At 25.2% G+C, this 13,164-nt stretch overlaps 1 protein-coding gene across 2 annotated transcripts in view; it reads right to left on the minus strand.

Moving 5' to 3' along the window:
• Positions 1-13,164, minus strand: part of LOC136990678 (sorting nexin-14-like) — a 40,719-nt gene that overhangs the window by 10,566 nt on the left and 16,989 nt on the right. The window contains exons 10-16 of one of the 2 annotated variants that reach the window (XM_067289088.1): positions 8,640-8,723; positions 6,599-6,713; positions 6,353-6,508; positions 3,893-4,017; positions 3,747-3,805; positions 2,129-2,152; positions 1,949-2,028 (exon numbers count right to left, since the gene is read on the minus strand). In XM_067289088.1, coding sequence (XP_067145189.1) covers positions 1,949-2,028; positions 2,129-2,152; positions 3,747-3,805; positions 3,893-4,017; positions 6,353-6,508; positions 6,599-6,713; positions 8,640-8,723 — 643 coding nt within the window. The remainder of the gene's footprint in view (positions 1-1,948; positions 2,029-2,128; positions 2,153-3,746; positions 3,806-3,892; positions 4,018-6,352; positions 6,509-6,598; positions 6,714-8,639; positions 8,724-13,164) is intronic. The other variant, XM_067289089.1, reaches the window with a different exon arrangement.

The following is a 13,164-nucleotide window of genomic DNA, read 5'->3' on the forward strand; positions in this document are numbered from 1 at the left end:
TGTTTCCATTTGCATTATATTGCAGAGGTGGAGCCTCAAAGAAAAGGTTGTAAATGTATGTGAGAATTCTGTTTTTGGACTGTGACTGGTGTGAACAACAGAAGGAAAATGAAAACAAGAATTTTACTTTGTATATTCATGATATTTTTTATATTTTTAACAATTACACACCATCTACCAAGTTTTAAAATATTTTAATTTTTATGTCAATAAAACTGTAAACTGTAACTGAAAATATTCTATGAATTCTGATTCTCTCCAAAATTTCCTGAAAAATTTTAGCATCTTATTTTTTCAATCACTTTGAATTTTAATGTGTGTTGTGTGTTCTATTTCTCTACAAATATATTTCTAGGTATTTAAAATGATCACTTTCTTAATAATTAAGAAGAATTGAATATTTGTTTCTATTAATTTCTAAAAAAAATTAGTAGGTTATCACAAAATCAAAAAAACTGAAAGGATTCAAACTTCTTTATTTCAAATGGCATATTTTCAGATTCACAAGATTCCATTTTAAGAAACTTACAAAAAATTTCAATATTTAATGTCAAAGTGTTATACATGTGTGTATAATCTTTTCTTTTTTCAGTTTTTTGGAAAAATGTATTAACTATTATTATAAAATTAAACTTAATTAAAAACTAATCTTTATAAATTAATTAGTTTTAAAATAGAATTATTAAGTTAACTGTAATACCATTTATAAACTTACTAACTGGCAGTTTTCATAATTTCTATTTTAAATAAATTTGTTTTTAATATTTTAACTTCAAATTTACTTATAATGTGTTTAAAACCTTTTAGTTTTATAACTTTTGACATTAACATCATAATCCATTCTGTTTTTATCACATGATCAAATTTTCATTACTGTGAATCAAGAAAAAACTTAAACAAAAAACAAATGATTCAATTTAATATTAACAATTAAATTCCTACAATCTTAATTTAATAACTCTTTTAATTTTTAACTTAATTATTAAAACTAATTAATTTTAATTTGTTTCTTAAAATGAAAATTTTTATTTAAGAAACTTTTTTCATACTTCATACTCAATGTTTCTATACAAATTGCTTTAAAATCCAAAGACTTGACTTATATAATCTGATTAAAATAAAAACAACAATTCTGTATTTTTTCTTGAATTCTAAATATATAAAAACCAAAAATAATAAAATTCTATTAACCACACTAAGAACAAATATTCAAAATAAGTAAAAATAATATGATTTAAAGGGATTAACATTAGGATGTAAAACTAAACTGTCTACCAGAAATTTTATTATAAAAGTTAAACATTAAATTTATTAGTCTACTGAACTATTATAGTAAATTAAAAGTTATACATTAAATTTTAATTTACTGTAATAATTTGATGTATAAACACAAACAACATAAAATGCAATCAGTGTATTCTATTCCTAGTTCAAAATCATTATTTTTTATAAAATAAACATGAAAATTATAATAGATTAATAAAAGAAATTTTAATCAATTTTAATTTTCTAAAAAAAAAATAAACAAATAAAATTTATTTGAACTTTTGACTCTTTTTAATGGGAAAAGAACAATAAAATTAATTCAATACATTAAAAATGAATAACAAATGATTTACAGTTTTACATTTTTTATAAATATAAAATGGTGATATGCATTTTCACTTAATAATTTTAGCAACCATTTATGCATTTTAATTAAAATGAAAATTTATAAACTGTAATTAAAATTGGTATAAATGAGTTTAAACATCCTATTTAATTTACAGATATAATAGATTAATATTTGTGTTAAAAAATTGGATGAATTATACAGTTAGATGAGGAACATCAATAAAAATATGAATAAAATGTTTTTAAGTGATAATAAAAGAAATAATTTGTGATAATTGCATAATTGAATTTGTATATTACAGTATCAACTTAAAAATATACAGAAAAAACTTACCAATATTGGGTACAAAAACTCCTTTTATTTTGTGACTTAGTTTGGCTATTGTTGATGGTTCATTTCCTTTCTTAGTGCTTCTGTTAAAGCATAAAATTTCAAATATACTTGAATCCAAATTATAAATGTATTAACAATTAACTAAACAGAAAGTTAGATATATTTTAAATTCTTTTATACCTATTTGGATGTGTTCCATAAAAACTCAGCATAGTAACAGACAAATAAATAGTTAAAATACAGAAATTTATAGTTTGTAAATATATGAAAATATATTTGACATCAATTAAACAAAATAATGTATGAAACATATTATGGCATCAATTAAATAAATGTGCTTGGAATCATATTAACATACATAACATTTAAATAACCAACATCTAAAATATGAAATACATTAACTAATTCTGTAATAAAAAAGTTTATAATAATAATTTATTTTAAAAAAAAATGCTAACATTTTTGCTGTTTTAAAACAAAAATTGAAATTACTGTATTCCTATAAATTCTAATAAAGATTTTTAATTGATTTTCAAATACTGTTTATAACTACAGTAATGATATAATTCGGTGACAAAAAATAAATCTGGAAACTAAATATATGTTGTCTTCAGTACCCTATTTCACTGAGGTTGATGGAATCATGTTATTCTCAGGTTATGTCATCAACTTCAATCTCATTGTTATGAGTAAATCCCATCCTTAATGGAAATCAGTTAACTTGGATTTACATGAGATTTAAAAAAGAGAGAGAGAGAGAGAGAGAGAAACCAAACCAAATTTGAACTTGTCTTAATATTTTTTTTTCATGCCAAACTTTCAAATGACAGCTGAAGAAATAGCATGCTTTAATGAATTACTTTAAACTTACTTAAATCAGAAAAAGTAAAACTTTATGACATTAAAAGAATAGCATAAAATTATGTAAAATTATTCTGTTGTTGAATAAAAGGATAAAAATAAAACAGTACTTAAAATTGTTTCCATGTACTAAAAATTTACCTTTTCCTCAAAAACATCACAATTCCAACAAGATTAATAAATATTTCAATAGACAATTAAATAAACCTAAATATAAATATTTATTTCAACAGATACTAAAAATTGAATAAATAATATTTTTATTGGATTAAAATATTAATCTATCTTCATAAAATACAAAAAAAGCATTTTAAGTAATCTATTTTACATAAAATGTTATGGTTTTATACATTATCTTTTATGAAATCAAAATGTTTTTACTGAAATATATATATATTTTTAATCATTCTTAACTTCATATATAAACATCTTAAAACCTGATATTATATAATGAAATCAAACAACTGTCAGATTTTAAAGCAGGCTTTTTACACCATTACCATTATTTTAGCTCAACTCCCACTCTGTAATAAGTCAGAGTTATGGGTTCAAGTCTCACTCGGGGTTGATTCTTTTCTTCCAGAATATTCTAAATTATTTAATAAATATTAATTTAATTATATTTATTAAATTTAATAAGAAATGGCACCTAATGCCTACCTCTAGTACCAAATTACTTGGTATTTAATTATTAGTAGCAGCAATAAAATAGCCCAATTTAAAATCTGGCAGTTGTTTGGTTTCATCATTCTTAACTTCATTTTCTATCAAAAAATTATTGCTTATTTCCAACATTAATAAAATTCTGTGATTGTATAGTTTTTTCAAAATTTATTCTGAAATAATGCTTCAATCTCTTAAAACATTTTTATATATGTAAATACCTTATTCATATAATATTTATTTTAAATAAAAATTCTATTAAAAAATTTAATACCTATTTAGATTTTTGGTTACAGTGCTACTCCATCTTTCACCACATAATAAATTATAATACTGTTCAAATAAAAAAAATTTTTATATATACAAATGTAAGTAATTTTAATTTATATTATGTAAAAATGAAATAATTAAAAATTTTACCCTATCACTCTGATGAAACAATGGACAAAATGTATTTTCCAAAAGGTTATATGCATGATCATAAGCTCTGAATAAAGGCGATGTGGTACGTAATTTTACAATATCTTCCACTGGACCATAAATAACTAAAAATTAAAATTTATATTTTAAATTTACATACTAGATTTACAAAATTTTAAAATATTAACTTATTTTAAATACTTATATTTTTTCAAATTATTATAACAAATGTTAAATGTATAGTCCTATTGAAAATCAAAAACAACTAAAAAAAACTATATGAAAATCTTTACAAATAGTAAAAATTTTTGTTGAAAAAGTTATAAAACTATTAGACAAAATAAAAAGAATGACTGCAACATTCTGATTATTTAAATTATTTTCTTTTAAAAATTTTTTAAAAGTAAATATTTGTATAAATATATTGTTTTAATGTTTTAATTGTGTAAATATTTGTTTATTATTACATATTAATGTCCGTTTATTTGATAAAATTATTCTGTATTATAGTTATTTAAAGTTATATATATATAGATATAATCTGCAAAATAAATGAATAAAAAATTTAAGCATTAAGTTTTTATTTATGCACACTAATATGAGCAATTATTTATTGTGACATCATCTCAATGCCAAACTGCAATTTTTAATCACATTTTTAATTTATTTAACTTAAAATATTGGGTTGTTCGGAAAGTAATTTCGTTTTTTTATTACTAGAGGAATTAGATGTATTTTTACCAGCTAATTTTATTTTAAATCACATTTTCATTATATATATCGACAGCTGACATTTTAAGGCTTATTTGTAAAAAATTTTGTTTGATTCTGTACAATTGTTTTTTTTTCGGTGACCCATCAAATATAGAAAATCGAAAGCATCATTTTCGGCATATTTTGCTTTTTTATAGCTAAAAAATCAAAATGCTGTTCAAACAAGAAAAAACTTGTGGTACATGTTTGGAGAAGATGTGTTGAGAGAAAGACAGTGCCAAAACTAGTTTACAAAATTGCGTTCTGGCAATTTTTAATATCTAAGATACACCACATTCTGGATGGCCATTTGAAACCAATGAAAACAAAATAAAGGTACTGATTGAATCAATCTGCCGTATAACAACACGTGAAACCACTAAGAGATTAAATCTGTTAAATTGAACCGTTTATTATTACTTAAAACGAAGTGGTTTCATTTCAAAGCTTGACATATGGGTTTCACATGTTATTAACGAAAGATGCTCTCTATGGTTGGATTTTAAAGAAATTTTTTTTTGAGCTTTTACTAGACAATTTAACAATTGAAACAAATTGAGTAATATCATCAAACAGAAAAGGCCAGAATTGATTAACAAACAAAGTGTAGTGTTTTACTATGATAATGCCAAATTTCACTCAAGTTTGGTAACTCGTCAGAAACTGTTATAGCTTAGATGGGATGTGTTATCACACCAACCATATTTGCCAGATCGGGCACACTCAGATTATTACTTGTTCCAGTCTATACAAATTTTATTTAACTGTAAGACATTTACTTGAAATAACAATGTCAAAAATCACTTGGATCAGTTTTTTGTAAACAACGATCAAAATTTTTGAGTGTGAAATCATGCTACTACCAGAAACAATGACAACAGGTATTTGACCAAAATGGTCAATATATATTTCAATAAAATATTTATTTATTTATAAGAATATTGCATTTATTTTTCTATGGAAAAAACGAAATTACTTTCTGAACAACCCAATATATGCTCTCCACCTCAAATTAGTAGTGGTTTGCCCCTGTACATCATACTTTTCCTTTAACAATGAAGTTGTCCCAGTCATCTATCTAACATCTTTCAGGGGAAAATTTTTGAATTGAAATAATATGACTTCCAGTTTGAATTGGAAGTTCATATACAGTTAATCAAGGCTTCCTGCCTCTAAGGTTTCCATATCTGGTCTCATTTTTCATCTAACTCTGTTCTCAAGATTAACGAAAGACAGATGGATGGATGACAGTGGGAATTTATAGGTCTACAGTTTTTTCAAATTGCAGCCAAAAAATTAATTTTTAATTACAATAAAACTGTAGACAAATTAAAAATGTCAACTGCTAAGAAAACAAATCATATAGTGTTACTGGTAATGATTATAAATAATATCTGATTATTTAAAATTTTTTTCAAATATATAGTGATCATGAACTTACTTTGATATCTAGTTATACAGTATATAGTGTGGCCAAAAAGTCACTTGTCAAATGGGGTAATCACTGTTCTTGTTGTCTCAGATGAAATAATAACCAGAAATTAACATGCAAATCTTGAACAATAAGTAAAGCTCATTGTTCAGGATCAACATGATTATATATAATTAAATTAATTTAAAAATAGTACATTTTAATGTAAAGAAAAACTAACACATTAACTTATTTTTTATTGAATTTTTATATAAATCTCAAACTTAGAATTTTACCATTTCTTATTTGTTCAACAATATCATCTGAAAATTTAATTTTATCCACAGCATTTGGTGCAAAATACGTATTATACATATTTTGAGCTTCTTTTTGAAGTTCTTTCATTTCTTCGAGACTTAAATCAGGATTTAAGATACGAGCATTAAAATCATCTGTAAAAAGACAAGTATTCTGAGAAATGAAAATTACATAAAATATTTCATATAAATGATAAATGTTTATTTAATTAAATATATATTTACCAACACTTAAACAAAACTGAAGAACATTTACAGATGCTTCCTCTTTTAAAAATTGCATAAAGGAAAAAAGTAAATTCTGAGTTGACAGGATTGTCTGAAGATCTGTTTGTAAAATCTAAAAGAGAAAAAATTGTAATTTTATATTACAGATTTATGAATCTGTAAATCAATTACTTCATTATTTACATTTGGTGTTAAGAGAATACACAACATACTTAAATATATATATATATATATAAACAACTCCATAAAACAACTTACTTACACTGTGGAAATGGCTCCTTAGTATGCTTTGAACCATTTCTAATAAATTTATATTCTATTGATCCTTATTCCAATTTCTAATTTTTGTTAATTTTATATATTATTCAAGTTTTTATATCATTTATTTCATTATTTGGGTATACATAACAACCCTTTTTATTTGTTTGGTTATTTTTCATAGCAATGGCAATCAATTGAATATATATATATATTTTTTTATATGCTTTTCAGAAAATGGATTTAAATTACCTAAAAGTATTTGAGTATCTATTCTTTACTGTAGTTATTAATGTCCTTCTCTTTCATTAGCAGATTGTTTCTATTATTTTATTTGTGAAATTGTTGGCCAATTAATCTCCTAGAATAGAATGTCATATTGCAAAAGAATTCAATAAAACATGTGACTTTATTTTAAAACATTACATGAAAGAAAATAATACAACTCCATGCCAACATTAAATTTTAAATAAAGTCTTTGTCAATCAATGCATGACTTGCACTGTTTCAATTTTTTTAACAATCAGTTCATTCAGATTTTGAAAAATTATTATCGTGTTATTTATAAAATTAGTGGATTTTTCTAGTTGTAAAATCAAACATTTCTTTTTATATTTATTTATTGACTTTAAAGGCTGGGTCAATACTTTCCTTGTTATTTTAAACACTATTGTAGAAAATAATGCACACATTCCAATTTATAGCAAAGCTATTAAAATAACATAACATATCAAATAGTAAATTCTAATAAAGATCTATTTTTCCTTCTTAGGCGTTATATATTCTTACTTAGGATAAATAGACAAAATCCAGATAAGAAAGCTTTTACTACTACTGTTTATTTGTTTTGTTATACAGTAATGTTGTAAATAATTTTTAAGTTATATAAAAATAAATAATTACAAATTTATAGCAAATTATACATAGCTGTTCAGAAGATTTATTACAATATTGAACAAAAAGTAAATAATTATAATATACAAATATTATAAATTATAAAAAAAATGGAGGGAGTGGAGGGCTATCTGGGAAGTAACTTCCATTTTCATGTAGTGATTGAAGTAGGAGGCATAACAGTATTGTTTTTGCATGGAAATTTGGCATAATTCTGCAAACAGCTAGCATTGATAAAATCAAATTTGTATCTCTATTACTTGCTCAACAATTACTGTTCAAAATTTGTGCTGTAATTGAGAATCTTGCCAACTGCAAATTACATTGGTTATAAGATTTCTCTTAGCAAAAACTGTAAAGTGGTTGAAATCCATTGGCTAACCTTTGCAAAGTTTATGGAAAACATAATAAGTAAAAGTGGTATGAGATAATTGTATCATATATTCAAAAGTAGCCAGATTGATGAGGGAAGTGGTCAGCCGACTTTGGCAACAATTCAATTGGGAATTGTTTGATCACCCTCTGGAAATTACAAACTTTTCATGTACATGAAAAAATGGCTTGCATTGTAATGCTTTAAACAATGAGAAAGAGTTGCAGTCCAGCATTAGGACATGATTACTTTTAATTACAGGCAACAGAATGCTATGAAGATGGAATACAAAAAACTTGTTAAAACACTACAAGTGTCTCAATTTAGTTGGCAGTTATGTTGAAAAATAATTGAATATTGTAGTTTTCAGCTGTTTATAATAAAATTTTTCTTGCTGTGTTGATGATGTTTCAATAACCAAATGGAAGTTACTTTCTAGATAATCTTTGTATTTTAGAAATTTTAGCAAATATGATAATATTAATTTATTACTTAATATAAAAACTATCTTACTGGTTTTTTATGAGGTGCTTTGATAATAGCAAAATTACTGAGTATCTCTACAGGTTTATCTGAAGAATCAGGATATTCCTTCATCTAAAAAATATATATTGAATATTAATGAATAAATTCTTATGAAATAACAAGCAAGAAATAATTACTTTATTTTTAGTTTATTATAAAATTTATATTCATAATCTGATATTTTAATGAAAGCTTTAACTAAAATTATATTTTAATTCATTAAACATATCTTATCAGGGTTCCTATTTTTACTCAACTCTTAAATTCCCGGACTTTCTCAACATATTTTGCAGTAAAATTCTAATATTTTAGTACAGTAGCCCCTCATTATATCACACCTTGTTAAATCGTGGATTTGGATATATCACACTTTTTTGGGTCCCCTAATCTTAAAAGCACTTGAGTCAATAAATTTTAAATTACCAATTGCCATTGAATTTATTTTTGCAACAAAATATGGTATTTTATTCCTACCATTGTGGGTGAAACAATAAATTCATCAAAATCTAAATAAGCAAAACAGATGGACAGATCAATTATCATTTGTTTCCTTTTGATATTAAAGGTTGTTTATTTATTGGTTTCAAGTACTGTCTCCTCATTTACAAGTTTCTGTGAATTTGAAATTTCATACCTTTATGTGAATTGATATACCATAAATTCACATAAAGGTATGGAATTTCAAATTCACCATGTAATGCATAACGAAAAAATTTCTTTATTTCTGAATGGAAAGTCTAAAATTTTTTACAGTAGTAAGTTTACTTTGCTTTTTAGAGAATTTTTACTCTTTGTAATTTTATAAGATTTGATGTTCAATATTTATTTTTTTAAATTTTCAATTACTGTATTGATAATTTTTATTGAAAAATATAAATTACACAAATTTTTAATAAGTGATTTATTATGAAATATAATATAGTATAATACAATAGCAACTGATATTTTGTTTTTATATCAACAATATTTGTCTCTAAATGTCATTGTTAAAGAAACAATAATGCTAAATGGGCATTTGTGGTATCAATGTGTACATAAACATCAATTAATACAATATAACCATGAATAAAAATCAGTATTGAGAAACTAAGCTTATTTTATATCAGAAACACTTGCTGATGAAAGAATAAAAAACAGAGACTCCGTAGCATGTATAATATGCTTAGTACAAGCCCAAACTTTTTAGTACTTGGTTATATTGTGCCGCTGGATATATTGCACTTTTTCTTTGTTTCCTGACAAGGATGATATAACAATGAGCTACCGTATTATAAAATATTAAGTAACAGAGCTTTATGTAGGTGAAAAACAGATCATTTCATAAAATCAAACTCTTAAAAAGATATCTTTGATACTTGAAATGCTATTTAAAATTATAATAAAAATTTCTTAAGTCTAAAAATTAAGAGCATTTCTATTTTTAATTAAATTTATTATAAGATTTGTCTACATTCATTTATTTCAAATCCTTTATTTTCTAAGTTTATACATATTGAAGATTTTGAAAAATATTTAAAAAGTTTTCGACATGCTTTCTTAAAAAAAAAAAAAAAACACATTTTAAACATATTTCAATAAAAATTAATTATACTTTTTTCCTTAGTATATCTATTAATATTTTTAGTTTCATATTTGCTGTTTCTCTTAATTTAGTTTTTTTTTTCCAGCAATGAATGATAAGATATCTGATTAGTTTTTATCTGAATAGTTTTTACCAATTTATATGAGACATTTTCAAAAATGACTTGTAGTCATCAATGCTTTTATCAGCAATTATTAATATAATAGTCTTAATCTTTGTGTGTGTGTGTGTGTGTGTGTGTGTGTGTAAACTCCTGCTGTCTTTGTCCAATCCAAATGATATTTTGCTTAGGTGTTCTTTATGTTTTAATGGAAAATATAGGCAACTTATATTTTAAAGATGTATTTTACATATATACATACATAATGATACACCAACAACTGCCGTAAATGTGAAGTGATCATCATTTAATATTTGTTGCTGTTACTACAACAAATATTATAAGATGATCACTTCAAATTCATTTTCAGAAAGAACACTGTAATGTTGTATGTTTATAAATTTCATAGGTATAAAATTACTATAAAAAACTAGAGAATTTTTCCCATCAAGCATGATAGACTACTTTGTAATAATTTTTTTATCATCACTAATTAAGCCTAATTTTAATTACTTTGCATAAAATAAATGTACTATTATTTGTATCATAAAACCCCATTATTTCAAAGTTGTGTAAAATAAGGCTGTCTAAATTCAGTCTTTCTTATTCTAATGAATTCTGCAGCAGTAAGTAGTAATGGCAACCCTTATTTATAACATTGTAATATCATTTTGCAAGACTCATTCATGAGAGAACAAAAGTGAATTTTTACTTCTGATAACTGACAAATGGCAAGAATAAAATTTAACTAATAGAAAGATAATTTACATCATCCCATATCCCAAGAAGAAAAATCAAATTCAAATACAAGAACAGAACAGCTATAGCAATGAATTTTAATAAATCATGTACTAGTTTTTATTCAAAGTAAAATTAAATCTTAGTGGAGTAATTTGAAAAATTTTAGTCATAAACATTATTCTTTCATAGTGTGAGCCCGCAGGTTTTGAGGGCGTAAATTCGAGAGTTTAAAGGGGTTCATGACCCGCAAGTTCGATCGGAAATCGATCGGATGTTGATTACATATCCGATCCGATCAGAAAAAACAAACAAAAATCCAAGTCATCGCGAGTCAGCAAATTAGTCATCGAACGCTGAATGATAGACTGGCTCAGTGCCAACAATGATCGTATAAAAACCCGATCAACTCTGGAAAGAGCGCAATCGTCCAGGAATCCAGTGTCTCCAGTCCCGGACATAAGACTGATTCCAGCTTCCATAGTCCAGGAGGTCGTCGCATACTGTCATCGGACCACATATTAAGGTATATCGACGTAACCTTTGTAAACTCTCTCCCACTAGAAGTTAGGCACGTGACCACTTTATTGGTTAGATCGCAGTTAGTGATAGGGATATTTTATCCGCATTTTAGCAGTAGTTATCTTTGTATCTTTATTGTATGTTCGCTTTTGTTATTTAATAAACCTTTATTGTTATCTGTTAAACCTGTCTCCTGTCAAAGTAAGGACACCTGTTGACTTACTAACGCACCTCCCCACTCACTTTTTGCCCTCCTAGCCATCCAACAACAATGAGGTCAGGTTTTACCAACCCGTGCAGCGTAAGTGGTCAGCGAGGTTTTCCCCGACTCTCTGCTTATCTCACAATAGTAATAATATTTTTTTTACTAACAGTTCATTAACAACTTATGTAAGAGAATCACAAAGCACTCTCACAACAACCAAGTTAGATGATGACATCACAAATTTCGTCATATGTTAAACCTTTACCCAATGTATGTTTTTATGATGATTTGTTATTGTCAATAAGAGTCTGTGATTTATAGCCTTCATTTATACTGATAAATTATAATTAATTTATAATGTTTATGCAAATAAATGTAGTAAATTATGCAATATTCAATCTGAAAATTATACACAAGTCAAATAAATAAGTGGATTTAAAATGGAGTTATTTATTCTTTTTAAAACTGAAATTATTACATCTAGAATATAAAATTTATGAATTCATAAAGTTAGTTTTTTGAAAAAAGTAAAAATAAAAAAACTTTCAAAGCTGTCTCAATCAACTTTTGCATACTTCATTTTAGTGAGTATGTTAATGAAAAGTAAATAAAAACATGAATCATGCTGTTAAGTTATATAATTACATGTTTTTTATTTTTATCGTATGGTAACTTCAACTTGATGGTTATTAGTATTTTAATAAAGTAAATGTATCAGCCTATACTTAGGTGATCTCGGAGAACCATAATTGGGAACATTCTCAACAGATGAAGCAGATCCATGTACAGGTATACCTCGACTTACGTCGGTAATTGGTTCCAGGAGAGGCGATGTAAGTCGAAAAACGACGTAAGTCGAATTTACTTGTGTAGTTACGACATAAGTCGTAGTTTCGACTTATGTCGTAACTAAATGCCAATAATGGAGGAAACGCCAATAATGAGCACTTACAGACCGCTAAATAAGATGACAACACAGAAACACAGATGTTTTCATGTTTCGTTTTATACGATTTATGATGATTGTATTAACATTTACTGTAAATGTACATATTTTAATATGATTTTATGTGCTTTTAACACTTTTCTAGTGATATTACAACTTCAATGTTTATGGCGGACAAATTTAAAGTCAAATAAACTGACTTAAACTTGATTTTTATTTTTCCATATACTTTTTTGACACACGACGTAAAATTGAGAACGACGTAACTCGAGAGGGATGTAAGTCGAGGTATACCTGTATTCCATCCAATAAAGTGAAACATAGGATTTTTCCTCAGATGCTATTTATTTTTTTATATATTTTACATTGAATTTTGGAAATACCATCAGGCAGTTGATTTTCACTCCAATACATAACAAG

This window comes from Centruroides vittatus, unplaced genomic scaffold (genome assembly GCF_030686945.1).
Source record: "Centruroides vittatus isolate TY-2023 unplaced genomic scaffold, ASM3068694v2 contig_1322, whole genome shotgun sequence".
Lineage (NCBI taxonomy): Eukaryota > Metazoa > Arthropoda > Arachnida > Scorpiones > Buthidae > Centruroides > Centruroides vittatus.